The 20,315-nt window shown below is 34.6% G+C and overlaps 1 protein-coding gene across 1 annotated transcript; it reads left to right on the forward strand.

Annotated features, from left to right (window-relative positions):
* Nucleotides 1-2,789: 2,789 nt before the first annotated feature.
* On the forward strand, nt 2,790-6,330 carry LOC108983274 (laccase-14-like). Its single transcript, XM_018954858.2, has 7 exons — nt 2,790-2,941; nt 3,197-3,348; nt 3,559-3,803; nt 3,961-4,086; nt 4,218-4,812; nt 5,179-5,531; nt 5,950-6,330. Exons 1-7 carry the CDS (start codon nt 2,828-2,830, stop codon nt 6,084-6,086), a joined length of 1,722 nt encoding a protein of 573 aa, XP_018810403.1. The 5' UTR covers nt 2,790-2,827; the 3' UTR covers nt 6,087-6,330.
* The last annotated feature ends 13,985 nt before the right edge of the window (nt 6,331-20,315 follow it).

Raw genomic sequence — 20,315 nt, forward strand, 5'->3', positions numbered from 1 at the left:
AAATAAAAGGTAATTGCTACAAGAACTGATCTCGTTGGTAAATGATCAAGTATTTGCAACGAAAAAGGACTTGACCTATGTGTACGTACAATATTGATGATAATATATGTATTTGCAACGATGATATTTCGTGGCTAAAAATGTTTATTTGCAACGAAAAAAGCCATTGTCGAGAAATACTTTTTCTTTAACTGCATTTGCAACAGCAGGGCAACGAAAAGTGATCGTTGCAATTACTTTTTTGCATCGAGAAATGGATCTTTATTTTTGCAAAAAGTGATTTTTGTTGGGGTGATGCATTAATTATGTAAGAAGATCTTTATTTTTGGTGATATTTTTTAAGAGAAAAATAATATTTATAATTTTAGGACGTATCTGGATATGCAAGTCATGTAAACTACTCTTTTTGAAAAAGATGGTTAAATCTAAAATTTATATAAAAAAAAATATTTTTTTAATATTGGATCTCACTTTTCTTTTTAAAGGGATTACGCAGTCTGAAGTTTGTATCTTTCTTTTATTAATGAATATATATATATATATATTCGTATCTCTCCAAAAATAAATTTTAATGAGAAGTGAAATTAACCATGGTTTAAGTTGCTTGGTTTGGTGAAGGATGACCTAAATAGAAGTCAAATAAATTATGATGCAGAGCCTTTTTGCCTCTAACTAAGGTGCAGTACATATCATCATGTACTTGTACTTCTGTTTTAGATGCGCGTAGTACTGCAAAAATCAAATATGCTATATAAGAAACCATGCATGAATGCGACCTTGATCATGTTCTACCCTCAATTTCTTCATTCCTTTCTCTTAATTAGCAGCTCTCCATCTTCAACTGCATGCTAATTTTGAATTCCAAAATAATCTCTCAGCTTTTAGTTCGATCGGTGCCCTAACGTCTGGTGTCTTCCTAAATTTTTATAAAATGCCAATCATCAGAAAAGAAGCAAGTGCATGAGATCGATGAGTAATATTCTTGGGGTCATATATCTGGATTAAGCGTTTATCTCTCTGCAAGCGGCCCGATGGCTGAAGACTGCCGGCAATTAAACTGATCATTTAACGTAACGTCAAATTTGGGGTGATTACACAGTTATGTTACTCGATTCTGTTCTTCTAAATTTCTAATTACGATTAAAAGATTCAACTTTCAAGACTCTGATCTCTCTCTCTCTCTGTGCTACTTCTAGCTACTTGGTCGCTGTGGAAATGCCCATGATGCAAGGTGTTCCGAAAGATCAGGTACTGGGCATGCTAGCTGGTGTTTTGACATTAGAGACAGCTGGGTCGTAATTAAGTTCCTTATCCTCTTCGATCCGGTCCACACATGCATTTTCTTTAATCAATCAGCAGATTTTGTCAAGCTGCGAGGCAATTAATCATGTGCAAGTTCTTTGATTTTATCTGAGCTATCTGCCAGTCTGCGAGATCCACGATCGATGCTTGTTATTTTATTCCAGGGAATTCCATCAAAGTTTGGACATGATGCTTATTATTTGGATCTATATCTTGATCTGCACCCACCATGTGGCTTTTATTAAAATTTTCTTTTGCAAGAACGTGTTCAGCTAGGCTTATCATTTAACTAATCAATTAAATATTTTGTTTTTCGTTTTCAAGAAGAGGACCATTAACTAATTAGTTGGCCGAAGCAATAATCAATGGGAAAAAAGAATGAAAAAGATTCCATCTCTTTCATGGAACACAACAGCTAGCCACAGCGACGAATGAGTTCTTATATATAAAATATTCCGAACAAGCTTCCAAAATTGTGATAAAATAATTGCATTAATTTAATTACTTGGGCGCTAGACAATTCGCCACGTGTAATATTAAATCATTATACTTTAGAACTAGTATATGGCTGGACGTATATATAACATAATTCGAACCACGTCGTCGATTACGATAATTAAGATCAAATAATCATGGACACATGATATATATCAAATAATGCCATATTAAAAAATTAAACTTGAGAACTACTATAAGATAATTTGAATCATGCATACATGACATCATCGATTATATTATATCAGATCGAAAGAATCATGCAGGGCACATAAAACAACTAACATATGTTTATTATATTCCATCGAACAGTATATCAAGTAACATGCATACATGGACACATTATAAATACATTAGATAAATGGATTTTGAAGTTAAAGTAGTTAACCGAGATCTAGATGACAATCTTTCATATGATCGAATATTATTGGGTTCTAAAACCAATCTTTTGGGTCATTTTGTTATAACTTTGGAGATTTGGTCAAAGTATTGCGCCCATATACTGATCTAAACAATGGGTAATCATGTGAAACAACAAATGATCTTAATTAAAGAACAAATTATCTTGCGAAAGGCATCGTGCGTAATTAATTTGATTTTAATGTGCAAGTGATTATTAAAAATTTTACATGCTATAAGGCTAAACATAACTAATTGGATTGCTTACTTTGATATTTTATGAGAAACTGTTGGTCCCAAAATCTTAAGGTGAATGTATAGTTGTATTAATTACGTACTTTGCAACTTGCAAGTAATGAAAACTTGCTGATGCTATTGGCCGGCCATGATCACGAACACGCGCGCCCTAGATTTATTAATATATATAATAGTTTATGAGATATTATTGATCCCATATTTTAAGGTGGATAATGGATATATGATTTTTTATTTAACTCTAGGTAGGGTGAGTTGCAGATATGGGATACGATCGAGCTTGGGATATGCGCGTCTCTGAAAAGTTCATCCTATAAATAATGCTAAATGCCAGCTGAAAGTCGCAGAACAAAGTCTGGTGAGGGGAATTGCAGATATGGAACTAAGCAAGATAGGCTTGTGCCTGGGTTTCCTATTCTTCGTGTTCTTGCATGGAGTTCTGGCAGATTGTAGTACTGCTACTCGAAAAGTCCACCGCTACAACTTTAGTGTAAGTAGTGTCCAATATGATGTTATGTTTTTACGAATGGAGGAGCATGGCACGGTTTTACCTGAAACTACCATATATATGTATGCGCAGTTTTATGAGAAACAATTAATTAGTTATTTTCTATTATACAATATTTGTAGTAGATTCAGTACCTCCCGATCATGGAGTCATGTTCTAATTATGGGCGTGGATAGAGGGTGCGCTTGTTTGTTTGTTTGTTAATTATATCATGTATTGTGCTCGATCTGGTTGCAGCTGAGGGAGACGAGTTTTACAAGGCTATGTACCACAAAGAGAATGTTGACTGTAAATGGCCAATGGCCTGGCCCGAAAATCCAAGTTTGCAAAGGGGATACTGCATTTGTCCATGTCCACAATGCCGGCAAATATGGTGTCACTATTCACTGGTAATGACGTGACTCGCTCTGTCTCTCTCTTCCCTGGATATTTCTTTTATCTCAAAAGGCTTTTTCAGTTAGGAAAAGAAATGTCTCGCTTTTACAGTGAAGGAAGCTTCGGTTTGCATTACGACCCTGAAGGCCGAATGCATTCATGATTCATGTCCAAATTAACTAAAGTTTCAGGAAAGCTAAGATAAAACTTGTGTATTAATGTAGGCACGGAGTGAAGCAGCCAAGAAATCCATGGTCGGATGGTCCTGAGAACGTCACACAGTGCCCTATTCAACCAGGAAAAAGCTTCACTTACGAGGTTACATTTTCAGATGAAGAAGGAACAGTTTGGTGGCACGCCCACAGTGACTGGTCCCGGGCCACAGTCCACGGTGCCATTGTCGTCTTACCTTCAAATGGAACCACTTACCCTTTCCGCAAACCCGATGCCGAAAAAGTGCTTGTACTCGGTATAAAAATGAATATTGAAGAGATATTAGTAGTGACCTGCATATATATCATATTTACACAAAAGAGATCTAACCCCATATAATAATTTGCATCAGATCAAAACTGTTAATGAGAGTCTATTTATCTAATTCTTCCTCTTTTTATATTGTACTGCAGGGGAATGGTACAATGGAGATCTCAAGGAAATAATTTATAACGCAACTGAAACCGGTGCTGCTCCAGTTGAATCCAATGCCTATACCATCAATGGCCAACCAGGATTCCCAAATAAGTGCTCCAAGGGTATACCAAAATATATAGCACTTGGGCTAGAATTTATTTCATTATGAAATGAAAATTTATACTGATAAATTAAAACAGGTTTAATTATTTATATTATATTCTTAATATAATCATGAATCTTCTCGATGCAGAAACAACATATCGTCTGCTCGTTCAACACGGCAAGACATATCTTATCCGTCTGATAAATGCCGTGATGAATGAAGAAATGTTCTTTGGAATCGCAAATCACACACTCAGAGTTGTAGCCCAAGATGGTGCATACATAAAACCCATAACCACAAATTACATAATGACAAGTCCAGGACAAACAATGGACATCCTGATCACTGCAAACCAGCCTCCAAGTTATTATTACATAGCTGCGAGTCCCTTCTTCGATGCCGGTTCTATTGCTACATACGACAGTTCAAACACTTCTGCAATTCTCGAGTATACCGGCATTTTTGCTCCTCCAGCCTCTCCTCCATATCCTTCCCTTCCTAATATACGAGACAGGGCTGCTGCAGATAAGTTCACAAATCGTATAAGGGCATTGGCAAGTCGTGCACACCCTATTAATGTCCCCAAAAAAATCGACAAAAAATTATTCATGACAGTTAGTCTAAACCAGATACTTTGCCCTGGTGCAACTTGTGGGGGTCCAGATGGTAATAGGCTGTCATCAAGCCTAAACAACATTAGTTTTGCGACCTCAACCATTGATATACTGCAAGCATATTACAGGTACATACGTACATACATCGCTAATTTTCCACTTTTGTTTAATCCAATTAAAGAACTACTACAGACATAAAAAAATTATACAAAAATAAATTGACAAACTGACGTGATCGGCTTCCCATAATGCATTAGATCTACTTTATATTAAAAATAACTTTACATTCTGATCTACTGCGTAAATCCATGTCAATTTATAAATTTACTTCTATATAATTCATTTGTGACTAAAGTATTTTTCTTCTTGAAATTACTTTTTGTTTTTTATAATAAGTTAACTTCTTATCACATTCATGAGGCGGCGGCTTTCACACTGACTTGTAAATATAATATTTCTTTTGGAACTAATTTAGTTTTATAACCTTTACACAGGAGCTTGCCGGGTGTGTTCACCAAAGATTTTCCGGATAGGCCACCATATGTTTTTAACTACACGGGAGATGTAGGTAATAACACATTGTATACGTACCAAGGGACAAATGTAACGATGATAAATTACGGGGCAGCAGTGGAAATAGTGTTCCAAGGGACTAATGTTGAGTCTGGAGAGTTTCATCCAATGCATCTCCATGGTTATAGCTTCTATTCGGTTGGGACAGGTTATGGCAATTACGATGAGACCACTTCGCCAAAAACATACAATTTGAAGGACCCACCGGAAGTTAACACCGTTGGTCTTCCTAGGAATGGATGGGTTGCAATTCGATTCATAGCCAATAATCCTGGTACGCATTCATATCTCTCTAGGACAAGGATCCCGATCTTCCTTTCACTGGACTTAACGGATCAATAACACTATTTAGTTTAAAATTATTTATTGGACGTTGGTAATAATTAATTTCTACAAGAAAATTACTTATTTGTGACTAGTTATTTTTAACGTAAATGATTATTTCTTGTTAAAATAAATATATTTTTGTCGCAAATAGTCGTTATCGTCGCATATAATCCATAACAAATGTTTATTTTTTAAGATACAATGACTGAAATACTCCGTATATATTTTATACTAAATATATACTATCCATTTCAAGAAAAATGAAGATAAAAACTCTTTCTTAGTCTTTTATTTTTACTTTTGTTTAGATGAGTTTCGCTGATGATCTCTCACAAGTGTATATATATATTGGTGATGTTTTTCAGGAGTTTGGTTTTTGCATTGTCATTTGGAAAGGCATGCGTCTTGGGGTATGGGCACCGTTCTGATTGTGAAGAATGGACCGACCAAGGAAACAAGTATTCGACCACCCCCACCAAATATGCCACGTTGTTCTAATTAATTAGATTTTTGAAATTCAATATCTCACCGGGAATATCAATGCATATATAAAACGTAATGAGATAATTTGATATTTGAATAAGATGAGAATCAAGCTGGCGAAAGTCCCTGTCGTTTCAACCATTATTAATAATATGTAAGGTAATGGTCCATGCAGGCAGTCGGTCATGATCGATTCTCTCGGTTGTATCATCTTTTCTGATAGATCTATTAATTTAGGGCCATGATCTGAGCATTTTTTTTTTCCTCCGTGTTCTGATCATTTTCATGGCTAGCTAGCTACATAATATCTTCACCCATCCAAATCACTAGCTGTGGTCATGATGAGAACCAGCCACAACTTGATTTCACGTACGTTATAAATGATTTGTTATACGATCATCAGTCAATTATATATTAATTAATTATACCTTATTAATTAGCTCACACATGCATATAGGTTAATTTGTCGGACGAATATTATATATTTTGCTGCGAAAATATCCAGAATACAAATCACACTTGATCATAGATATCGAGTTATAAAAGGTAGAAATTAATTCATATTTAATCATCTGATCTGATCATGTGCAATAGTACTTTATTGTACGTACTTGATCATAGATATCGAGTTATAAAAGGTAGAAATTAATTCATATTTAATCATCTGATCTGATCATGTGCAATAGTACTTTATTGTACGTGTTAATAACGATAGTACACTTATACCATATTTACTACTGTTTTATTATCTAGTTTTTTTCAGTTTGCTATTTGAATCGGGATAACAAAAAAAATTCTAGAACATAACCTTATTCCATAATATAGAAAAAAAAAATTCAATCAACAACGTAATCAAAAGGGCCATACTCTGAGATTTTTAATCTAAATTCAAAGAGCAAAAAGGAAAAAAAATAGTAACAAAACAGTAATAAAAGAGGTATAAGTGTGGTCCCCTGTTTAATTAGTATTATGGACCTGATAATTAATTTAAAATTTTCAAATATATTTATTAGACAAGTTGGGCTTATTTTGGACCCAAGACCAGGCCCATTAGAATTTACTAAATACTTGGTCTATGAAAATTAGCACAAGTCCGAGAGATTATTTAGTGGCATGATAATTTATATTCTGCTTAGCTATCTGCAAAATGCACAATCTTATCACGGGTGTAAACATGGTTGTTGTTTTGAGTGCACTCACTTTAGTGACAAAATAGTAATTTATGTTTTACTTTGATAACGGCAGATATGTCATGGGAGGAAACATGGCCTTTGTTTATGATGTTGTTTCAATTATACTTATGCCTGAGGTCTTTTGTCTATAGTATTATTGTAAATAATTGTTTATGAAAATATAACTGCTATTTTTTAGAGGTGCTTGTTTCTGCATTTTGTTGCTGACTCTTGTTTACACAATGGTATTGGCTTGCTACTTATTGAGTCAATGGACTCCTCCCTTTATTTATACCATTTTGTTCAAATACTTAATGGTTGTGGCAATTGGAATAGATTTCACGTGACATGATTAAAAGATACAGGTAAGATAAATATCAGATCATGACATAAGTGAATTAATATTCTCAGTTGAGAGAGATTTTGTTAATGTCTAGTTTATTCTATTGAGAAATTTTTTTATAGATATTTAGTTCTGGAGGATTTTTATATTTAGATTTTTATTATTTTAAATTTCATGTGAAAGGGTTTACGGGCGTGACAATATATATATCTGACAACTTTGCGTGAAGGAGGGATGGTGTCCACGATGTATTTAAGTAGATGGGCAAAATACATATCCCTTGCCTGCCATAATTAATGATACATTTTAAAAGTCTGTTTCCCTTTTCGAATCCGCAACCGTGATTTTCTTTCCAGCACCAGATCAGATCGATGGACCAGCTAGCATTATTACGTCGGACGAGCGACGTTATAACAAACGTGCATGGTTTTTTATATTATCATTTATACATATACCAAATCATAATACATGTTCATTTAAATATATCTTGCAAGCAAATCCATTGATCGATCTTGACGATGACTTAGTTATTCTTGTTAAGAACTGTATAATCTGGAAATGAAAGTATAGAAAGGAATTGTATTGAATGAATTGAGTAGTCTGATCATTGTATTTACATCTATTTATACAGAAAAAGAAGGTAACAGAAAATAACTAACTAATGTGTATTGTCTATTTTAGCCTTGATCTTTTCTTCTTTGGACTTTAATTCCATATTCTCTATATGCGATGCTATACTCCAACACCCCCCCTCGAGATGAACATGAATATTGAGAATGTTCATCTTGCGGAGAGTATGATGAAAAGGCAGTGAACCCAGTGGCTTGGTGAGTATATCTGCCAATTGTAATCGAGAGGGAATGTAAAATAGCTTGATAAGCTTTTCTTGCAATTTCTCTCGAACCAAGTGACAGTCAATTTGAATATGCTTAGTTCTTTCATGTTGAACTGGGTTGGTTGCAATAGACATTGCTGATTTGCTGTCTGTGTATAAAGCTGTGGGCTGTTGATGATCAATCTGCAAGTCCTGCAATGCATAGACTAACCATTGCACCTCACATGTTGTAGCTGCAAGAGCTCGATACTCTGCTTCAGCAGAGGATCGACTAATTGTAGCTTGTATTTTAGACTTCCACGAGATTAGGGAGTTACCCAAAAATATTGCAAAACCTGTTATGCTTCTCCTGGTATCGATGCAGCCTGCCCAATCACCATCTGAGAAAGCTTTCAGTTGAAGTTCTGCTGATGATGAGAAAAACAAACCCTGCCCTGGTGTAGCTTTCAGATACCTTAGTACCCTCATTGCTGCTTGGTGATGGCTGACAGCAGGTTTTGCTAGAAATTGGCTTAACACTTGGACTGAATAGGCAAGATCTGGTCTGGTAATTGTCAAGTACAACAATCTACCAACCAGTCTCCTATACTCCGATGGATCTTCATAAAGCTCTGGATCATTAGCAGTTAGCTTTAGATTTGATTCCATTGGAAACGCAGCAGGTTTTGATCCAATGTTACCCGTGTCTTGTAATATGTCCAAGATATATTTTCGTTGGCAGAGTGAAATTCCAGCTTTAGACCTTGCTATTTCTAGACCAAGAAAGTATTTCAATGGTCCCAAATCTTTAATTGTAAACTGATCATGTAAGAATTTCTTTAACAGCTGAATCTGTTCCAAATCATCACTTGCTAGCAACACATCATCAACATAAACAAGTATTGCCATAAAAGATGTTGCTGACTTTTTGATAAACAATGAGCAATCAGATTTCCCTTGAGTGAAACCATAAGTGATGAGAGATTTAGACAATTTTTCAAACCATTGTCTAGAAGCCTGTTTAAGGCCATAAAGACTTTTTAAAGTCTACAAACTTGATTGTTTTGATTAGGCAATCCAGGAGGTATGTCCATGTAAACCTCTTCATGTAATTCACCATGCAAAAATGCATTATTCACATCTAGTTGGTGAATGTGCCAATTTTTAATTGCAACAACAGCAAGTAGGAGTCAAATGGAAGTGATCTTTGCAACAGGTGAGAAAGTGTCAAAAAAGTCTAACCCTTCTTGTTGAGTGTAGCATTTTGCCACTAGTCTTGCTTTATGTCTTTCTATGGTTCCATCAGATTTGTATTTGATTCTGAATACCCACTTACAACCAATAGTGTAACACCCCGTATTTTAGTGTATTTTTAATGAAGGGATTAATTTTATTTACGTAAAAATTATTTCTCGTGCCTCATAATTATTAATTTTTAATCGGGTTATTTTTATGATTTTAGTTTGCGAAAATTTATTTGTTTGCGCGCTTTATTAAATTAATTATTATTGTGTGTTAAAATTCTTCTCGAATTAAATTTAATTATTATCGGGTTTGAATAATTATTTTAATTATAATCATTGTGTTTAAAATATTCTACTTCACTAGCTGTTTTAAAATGGTGTCCGTTGGATCATTTTGGTGACCCAAGATTTGAGGATTGGATCTCATTTCTTTCCCTGTATTTTTCCTTTTCTTTTTCTTTTTTTCTTTTTCCTTTTTTCTCTTTCCTTCTTTTTCTTTTCTTTTCTTTTCTTTTTTTTTTTTCTTTTCTTCTTCCTTCCTTCTCTCCCGCGCACGGACTCTCTCTCTCCTCTCCTCCACCCGATTCTTCCTCTCCCACCCAGCGCCGCCGTGCGCCGCACGTGACCAGCACCGCCCCTCCCGTTCGCTCCCCCACCGGCCGGCAACCCCTCCCCGTGAATCCCAGCCTCCCTCGCGCCGCCGTTAGCCGCCACGAACCACTACAAGCCGCGGCGCACTTTGAGCTCCAGCGCCGCCGTCGCGCCGCCGTCGCTCCACCACCGGCCACCATCTTCCTACCACTTCATTCCCGACCTCTTGGCAACCCATTTGACCCAACCCCAGCTCCGATCCGTCACCGGTGAAGCCCCACCAAGTCCATCTCCGATTTCGACTATTTGGCCTTAAAACCGCCCCTTGCGCCGCCACCCACGGCAAACCACCACCACCACTAGCTTCACCGACCTCCATAGGCCCTACCCTATCAATCTCGGGTCTTCGTTTGCACCCGTTGAAAAGTGGGTATCTGTGACCCACGGCCACAGTGTATTTTACACTGTCCGACGGCTATTTTTCCACTTCGAGCGCACCCGTGATCCTCGGAAATTTATTTTATAGCACTGTAAGTATTTTCCAAATTTTTCTCGTGAATTTTATGTATTTTTGCACTAACACCTTTCACTGCATTTAATCTGTTGATTGGTTTTGCCGGACTGAGTCCGAGGAGTTTCGGGGGTCGGATGGATTGTGTTAGGAGTTGTTGGTTGGTTTGATTGATTGAGATGTTGGTTGTTGATGGGTTTTGGTTGGTCTTGTTGTGACTGTTTATTGGAGGATGTTAGATCAGCATTAGCGCATGTTCATGTCATTATTTCATGCATAACCATGTTTGTAAAGAAAACTGCGTGTAATACATTCATGCTCATGTGTGATTTGAAAGAGTCATGATTTTATGCGAGATTATTTTTGGGTGTGTGCGTATCACGAACCCCAAGCCGGGATGGGGTATTATCTCGGTGGAGCTCCTCTGGTCACTCGGGAGCGCAATATACTGAGTGACGTCCCCTGGGTTGTCGCTGGGCGACAATGGGATCGGACGAGAGGGTCTCGTGCCGACTCCGTGGTCCTTCTGCTGGTGAGGACTAGAGGATGCTTGGCCACGTACGCGCTGGGCGCGGAATTGGGCATCGCTCGTTGTGTAGTGGATGTACCCACGAACGTGTTGGGCGCGTAAGTGGGCATCGCTACGAAGCCAGAGTGTGCGGATGACCCATAGGGGAGATCATGGTGCATACACTAAAAATGGACTATTTTCTGGGAAAATAGCATGTATTGGAATTTTTGTGTAATTCATTTTCTGGGAAAATGTTTTATGGATATCTGGGCCAATGGGATTTTGGCGTGTGTTGCAATAATTATTTTCGGGGAAAATAATGTTTTGAGAGTGTTGCATATTTTATCATATGCATGCATGTTGGATGTCTTAAATGCATCTTATTCTTGAGGACTATTTGGTTTGTACTTACCTGCGGTACTATGTTTGGTAACACAGATTTTGATGCAAAGGAAGATGAGGGCGAGCCTGAGGAGACGGCTCCGCTCGAGGAGTGATATGATATCACTGGCTTATTTATTTTATTTTGCTTATTGTATTTTCGGGACATGTGTTAAATTTTATTTTGGGATGACTATATAACTATTTTAAACCTCTACTGATATTTAAATTATATTCTAAATTCTGGTACTTAGTTGACTATCCGCTGCGATATTTTTATTTGTACACTGTTGCATGTACACACACTGGCACTTCGTTGGGATGTGTGACCATTTGTCGCCATCCGGGCGTCTCGATCCCCGTGTTTTTATTTAAAGGGGGTCGGGGGCGCCACAAATAGTCTGTTTATTTTTAGGTAAAGTGACAAGCTCCCATGTTTGATTTAACTCTAAAGCATCTATTTCATTTTTCATAGCTCTTTGCCATTCTGGAAATTGGACAGCTTGTTTATATGTTTTGGGTTCAGATGAGGCTGTTATTGAAGTAAGGAAAGCTTTATGAGAAGATGATAATCTGCTGGTAGAAAGGAAAGATGAAATAGGATAGAGATTACCTTTAACAGAACCATCATTAGAAGAATTTGAAGGGGCTGCATTTGAGATAACATGATTGCAATAGTAATCCTGCAGAAAAATAGGTGATTTTCTAATTCGAGTTGATTTTCTGGTTTGTGGTTGGTCATTGGAAATAGAATTTTTCTGAGATATAAACACATATTGGTCAGTGTTTGGGAGATTATCATCATGAGAAGTTGATGACATAGACTGATTAGGAACAGCAGTAGAAGTGGTAGGAATGGATTGATTATGAAAGTAATAGCTGTTTTCTGATGGTGAGAATAAAATTGTATGACTTTGTGGATTAGAAGGTATATCTGTGAAAGGAAGAATATCTTCATAGAATATGACATTTCTAGAAATGAACACTTTATTAGTGTTGAGATCCATTACTTTGTAACCCTTTACATCAGAGGGATACCCGAGGAATATACATTTGACAGCTCTAGGATCAAATTTTTGTCTGTGATTTTGAAGTGTAGAAGCAAAGCAAAGACAACCAAACACCTTTAAATGAGATAGTTTTGGTGTTTTATTGAAAAACATTTCATAAGGGGTTTTATTATCAAGAAGAGGGGTAGGTATTATATTTATAATATGAGCTGCTGTGAGAACACAGTCACTCCAAAAAGATAATGGTATGTTTGATTGGAACATTAGTGCTCGAGCAGTACTAAGTAAATGTTGATGCTTTCTTTCAACTGTTCCATTCTGCTGTGGGGTTTCTACACAGCTCTTTTGATGTAAGATTCCATTTTCACTACAAAATTCTGTGAGAGAAAATTTAGGTCCATTATTTGACCTTATGGTTTTGATAACAATATTAAATTGAGTTTTTATCATTATACAAAATGATTTGAGTAAAAATGGAACTTCAGATTTAACTTTAAGCATGTAAACCCAAGTGCAACGTGTGAAGTCATCAACAATTGTTAAGAAATATCTGTAACCCGAATAAGAAATAGTAGCAAATGGCCCCCATATGTCACAATGAACCAAATCAAAAATTTTATTAGATTTTGTATGTGATACAGGGAAAGGTAGTCTTCTTTGCTTTGCCAAATGACATATATCACATATATTTTGACAATACATAGAGATAGAAGGATCTAGGTGTTTGAGAGAAGAAAGTCTAGAAGAAGATACATGGCCCAATCTGTAATGCCATAGATCTAAGGATTTTTGAGAAGTAGCAGAAAAATGAACTGAATTAGACTTAGAAGTTATGCAAGAAGATTCAAAATGATATAACCCTTGTTTCTCAGATGCAATCCCAATCATCCTCCTCTTTGATTGCTCCTGTTTAAGACAATGAGTTCCAAAGAAAGACAAAGAAAGGTTAGATTGTTGGGTTAGTTGAGAAACATATAAAAGATTAAAAGAAAATGAGGGTACACACAACACATTTTGCAAGAAAAGATTATTGGAGATGCAAATTGTGCCAATGTGTGTAGTTGGTATAATCTGTCCATTGGGTAAATTTATAGATGTAGTGATTGGTTTAGGAGGAAAACAATAGAAATGTGGTGAACAGATCATGTGATCTGTTGCACCTGTGTCTAGTATCCAAGAATGATTTGGTATAGTAGAAACAGAATTGCAAAAGGAATTACCAGCAAACTGGGCATAAGTAACAAGGTTACAAGCTAAAGTATTCTGAGTACTTGAGAAGGATTGAGAAGATTGTGAAGGATTGGCAAGAGCTAAGAGTTTATTAAATTCTTCAGAGGTTAAAAAAATCATGTGAGACTCGTCCTTATTTTGATCACAGACTTCATTGGTTGAAATGGCAGCATGAGCAGCAGAATAGTTTCTCTTTCCTTTTGGTCCAGTCCAGCCAGGAGGATATCCATGGAGTTGGAAGCACTTGTCAATAGTATGTCCATTATACCCACAATGTATACAATGGAGTGAAGACTTCTTAGATTTTTCTTTTGAAAACTTGTATTGGTTTGCTGCTGGATTAGTGAACTGTTTTGCCATCAATGCATGAGTTTCATTTGAAACTGAGTTGGTCAATTGCCTTTGGCTCTCTTCTTGAAGTAGTAAAGAAAAAACCTTTGCCATAGTTGATAATGGTATTGAAAGAAGTAGTTGACTTCTGATAGATGAATATGATTCATTTAATCCAACAAGAAACTTCAAAACATAATCTGACTGCTGCTTTTTTAATAGAAAAGTGAAGAGATCACATGTGCAACTTGACATTTTTCCACAAGTGCAAGTTGGGAAAGGGCGAAAACTTACATATTCATCCCATAATGCTTTGAAAGCACTGAAATATTCAGTAATGGAAGAAGAGCCCTGATTGATACAACTCAAAGATTTCTCAAGATGGAAAACCCTTGGTCCATCACTTCTTAAGTATCGTGTCTTCAATTCATTCCAAAGATCAAGAGCTGAATTAACATATAATAAACTGTTTCGAATATCTTTGGAAATTGAGTTTATCAACCAAGAAAGTACCAAGTTGTTAGCCCTCATCCATGTCGTGTAAAGTATAGATTCAGAGAGGTTTTGAGGTCGAATTAAACCATCAACGAATGCCACTTTATTCTTGACTGATAAAGCAATGATGATCGAGCGGCTCCAAGCAACATAATTATCGCCAGTGAAAATTTCAGAGACAAGAAGAGCACCAGGGTTATCACTTGGATGCAAATAATATGGACTTGATGAATTTTCTGATGGATTTCTTGGGATAGATTCGGTAGAATTGACAGATTCAGTAGAAGACATTTCAAGAAAACAAGAATCACAGAGGTTTGGAAGAACTTGATAAACTGAGCAGAGAAATCACTACAAAATCAGTGTAGTGCAGAAAAAGAAAGTTAAGAAACTTGAAGAAAGATCGAAAAACTAATTTCCAGAAAGGGAAATCAGTGTGCGGAATGTATTAATCTGATACCATGTTAATAACTTTATAATCTGGAAATGAAAATATAGAAAGGAATTGTATTGAATGAATTGAGTAGTCTGATCATTGTATTTACATCTATTTATACAGAAAAAGAAGGTAACAGAAAATAACCAACAATTCATTCTGATCGTTTTATAATTTTTATTAATTTTTATAATCTAATCATAAGCTGTTTACTAACGATGGGCTGAAGATTATACAAGCTAGCATTGTACGACAACCAGCAATTAAAACAATTAATACTTGAGCTAGCTAGGCCGTAAACGAACTCATTTCATTACCCAATTGCATGTAAGCATAATCAACAAAACCAGTTTATAATAGTTAACAAAACAAAGGCAACCGACACTTCTACAGTTACACTAGTACTAGGTACGTAGAAATTAACTGCACCTCCGAAGACAATATATGCAGAGCTGTTGCACAAAAACTTTGGTCTAGTACATAAGATAATGACTAAATTAAGTATGTACTATATTTCATGTGTTGCAGATGAGAAAAGTAGTCATGTCACGACAGCCTTTGTTTTCTTCCCTAGATGTCTAGTACCCTTGGTCAAAGGAACATTATCATGATCATGACAACAATGTGACAAATTAATGGGCGTCTCAATTAGCATCAATATCAAACCTTTCATGTCCAGTACCTAATTGATCATCCGGGTGCAGTTGGTAAGAATCCTATTAATGTTAATAATATATATCAGGTTCATTCCCTTTCTTCAAAAAGTAAGTACTGCATATGTATTATCACCTAACTGATCAGATCTGGTCGATCCCGCGCCCCCACCCCCCAACAAAAAATAAATAAGTAAACAAATAATGGATATACTAGTACTCGATCTTGAGAAAAAAATGTGTAAAGGTGAAACGACAATCCATCGCTACAAGAAAATTTATTATAATTAATTATAATTATTTTCTATCAAATTTATTATCGTAAAAAATAGTCATTTTTCTTGTACTCCATATGTAAATACGACAAATCTCATATAGCTAGAACAGGTTGTCAAAAGTTGGCAGTAGTAGTACTATCTCTTCTTTGGCTAGCTGGTCTTCACTCTCGCCTCTAGCTTGTCATTATTGAAGTGTGGCGAGATATCATTTTCACAATAGAAAAATTGGAAGGGAGAGACATTATAGCTTGCTAGCAAACGAAAACTACCATATATGTATGATGAGAAATGCTTTGGGATATATTGTACTGATGATCCCGAATTCGGGACTCGTAGCAGTACTCATATATGATATATTGTACTGATGATCGATGACATTATTGCAGTACTTTTGGACATGACCATTAATTACGGTACTAGCGCATAGTCCACTATCTAATCATGCGCAATGCTATATAATCTTCTAATCTCTATATATTATATTTTTTAAAATTTTTAATATTTTTTTAAAATTTTGTTTTTAAGTTTGTTTTTTTTAAACTAATTTAATTCTTCTATTTAATATTCATATATTAAATTTTTTATAAAAGAAAAAAAATTAAAAAAAATATGATATGTGAAAATTATGTGAATAATTGAAAGTTGTGTAGATTTTCTCCTATCTAATATTGCACTCACACTTTCATTAGAATTTTTTGGAACTCAATTCATGACCAAGTGCTGATGCATCCCTTTCTATTAAAGGGGAATTTTACTCGTCAGACAGAAATATTAAGTATATATATAATATTATGTGCGTGGGTGTCTGTAGTGTACTGTGTGTATATATATATATATATATATATATATATATTTATACACATATATATATTGTTATAGAGTGAGGGCTTGTTTGGGGTTGCGCTAAGTGTCGTAAGAAGTGTTTAAATTTCCTCAAAAACTAATTTAATGATAAAATTAGGGTGTTTGATTGTTACATATTAAAATAATGTTTAATCTAAAGAACTTAAACTAAAATGTACGTTTCAGAAAAACATCAAATTAATTATGTTTTTCTTCAAACATGATTTTTCGGATAATGTGAAACATATTTTGAATTTTAAATAAGATTGTTAATAGGCAAAAATACTCATACAATTTTCAAATAATCACAACTTTATCCTATGAATATTGAATATAATTGTATTGCTATTTCACTTATACATCGTTGAAGGGATTTTTTTCATTATACTTATTAAAAATCTTATTAGACTATTTTCATTTTATTTGATCATAAGAAGTGATTTCTATCAAGGATATATATTGTCTAGATCTTTAAAAATTAATTGACCTTTTTATGTTATTCTACTTCAAAAATCACTTTTTTATATTTTTTTAAATAAATGTAATACGTTTAAAAGTACTTTAGACATATGATTACTATATAGTAAATCACTATTTAATAGTAGAGCTTATTACTTAACCTCTATAACTAAAAGTTCTAAAACTAGAAGCTATTTTACACACTACAATCCCAAACATGCACTCAAAGTTAAAGGAAGACGTTAGCTTAATGTTTTCTTATGAAATACAATCCATTCTCTTTTTTCCAACTCATTATTACTCCAAGATATATAATATCAGATCTTTATTTATATTTTTTACTTTTTGAGAAAAGATCACCAACTTGGTCGATGATCGATCGGTGGCTTGCATTTCTATAGCCATTATAAAACAAGAAGATCAATGTACATACCCTTGAAGTGTTATAACTACTATTCACTTTTGTACCCAATCCAGCTATCTCCCTATTCAATGAGAATAGGGGTGGTAAATCGTGTTTTTGGGTCGTGTTCATGTCATATCAAGGGATGAACATTCGATTATATAAGTCAATCTGAACCCAACCCGTTAAGTTAAATGTGTTAAACTTCCAATCATAACCCAACCCATTTAGATAATAGGTCGTGTCGTGTCACTTATTTTGACCAATTTAATTAGAAATATGTTAACACGACATGACTCATTTAAACCAGTTTGTTTCATGTAAATGTGTTGAACTAAAACACATAACTCATTTGACCTGATTAACATAATTTAACATAAAAGTTAAAATCTATATTTATAATTAATAACCACAATATCTTAAAAAATATATATAAATATTTTTTAAATTTTAACATATAATAAACCAATATTACAAACCATACAATAACAAATATGAGCATATGTTTAAAATTACAATTCTAACAACAATAATAAAAAAAAAATGTGAGCATAGTGAGAAATACTAATATTACAACTTAAAAATAATAAAATTTTAATTTTGAAATAAATTATAAATGGGTCAAAACAGGTTGATTTCGTATTAATTATGTTGACCCTTTTATAAAATGTGTCTTAACGGGTTAACCCGTTTTGACCTAAACCCGTTAACATCAAATCCGAACCCGTTAATTTAGTGTAATATTCGTGTTGAATTCACATGTCGTAATTAATTAATTTAACTCGTAGTATCTATGATGGATATACTTGAGGCAGATAGATAGGTTTCGATATATTATTGGCCTTAGAAATAAAGTTTTAATTAGACTGAAAATCGAGGCTTGTGAATTAATAAATATGCAGTACACGTTCATATCTGTACTTCAAGCTGTACTGCAAAATTTTAGAAACGCTATAAATGATACTCATGGAAGCTCTCCCTGGCCAGTTAACACTAGTCCTCTCGATCTTTATCATGTATTTTTCACTTACCACCTTGAATATTCCTTAATTTCGGTAGTTTTTCCTTATTTTGTTAGGCATTACAGATCATGATGATCCCAAATTCTGTACAGATCTATATGGTTCATGATCATTTACTGATGGGATATTCTATTCTCAAGTCAGTACGTAGAGTACGTGATTTATATCACTTAAACGGTACGTAAGATTTGATTTATAGACTTATCTTTCAAATTATATGCTATAGGAACATTTTTACCATGTGTTATCCGATCCACACTAACTTATAAATTAATAGAATTTTTCTTTATCCATTTTTATCAGGTATTGTATTCGATCGTTCCAAAAGCAGTTTTCTTTTGGGAACTTAAGCCCACAGATTTTACCTCTTCGCCGGCCTCCATGCAGTTTGACATATGTGGCCCTAAAAACTTTTCCACTAGGCACTAACTAGGACCAAGAATCTATTCAACTCTAAGACAATTCTGTAAAACACTTTTAGGTAACACTCCACTAATTGCGAGGGTATTTTCTCAGAGTTTGACTCGTAATTGAGAAGGATATATAATTCAGAACTCCCCACTCTTAATTCTTTCCACAGAAATTAATTTTAAAGCTGTCGTATATATTGTTTTGGTCCAAATAGCTCATTGATGCATGAAAAAACTCATTGTGTGTAGATGCATTGTTTCGGTGATATTAATCCGATCACCTTTCGCGCGCCTGATTAGTAAGAGTTCTCCTTTTGGGACCGCCCTAAATTCCCATTAATTAATGCATTAATCATGATATGATGTCGAAGAAATTTCTCTATCTTTGAATTAAAAGGCCGATGTCGATCGGTAGCCAACATTATTATATATATTATTAACGGTATCTGATATTTTCATTTTCAAGTCTTCATCAGATCATAAGGCTGGCAGATGCTCATGTTTTGGATTGGAAAATAATATTTTAGAACCCAAAAAATATTGGCTACAACAGGAAAATAAATATAATTAATAAGTGAAAAATAGGTTTTCCAGCCTTCAATTAATAGCATTTTACATGCTCTCAAACTACCATGCATGCATGCATATTACTAACGCAACATTAGTAGTTTAAGGTACAATTAAAATATAGATATACCATGAAATACAATCATTAGTTTAGGTTGAAAAATGTACTTCTCCCTAAAAGAGATTCATGCATGCATGCAATATACAATCAATCATTCTCTTTTTTCTTATTGAGAAGCCAAAAAGAATATAGATAGCATCTCTCTCTATATATATACCAGATCGAAGAGAAGATCAGGCAAATGACATATATACCAATTTTAAGAAAATTGTTTTTTTTTTTTTTAGAAAAAAAACAAGTAATTGGTTTTACTTTATAATCAGAGTACTTTGCCCCATAAAATTCTCTTGCTTGTTTTGCTTTCTTTTGCGAGATTCACACTGTACATGTTGAAAATATATGGTATTATTATTTGACCTTTTCTTCATGCCTCAACTTCGATATTCTGCATCAATACCACACGTACGTAGTATTATAATCAAAA

The sequence above is a fragment of the Juglans regia genome, chromosome 6 (genome assembly GCF_001411555.2).
Source record: "Juglans regia cultivar Chandler chromosome 6, Walnut 2.0, whole genome shotgun sequence".
Taxonomy (NCBI): domain Eukaryota; kingdom Viridiplantae; phylum Streptophyta; class Magnoliopsida; order Fagales; family Juglandaceae; genus Juglans; species Juglans regia.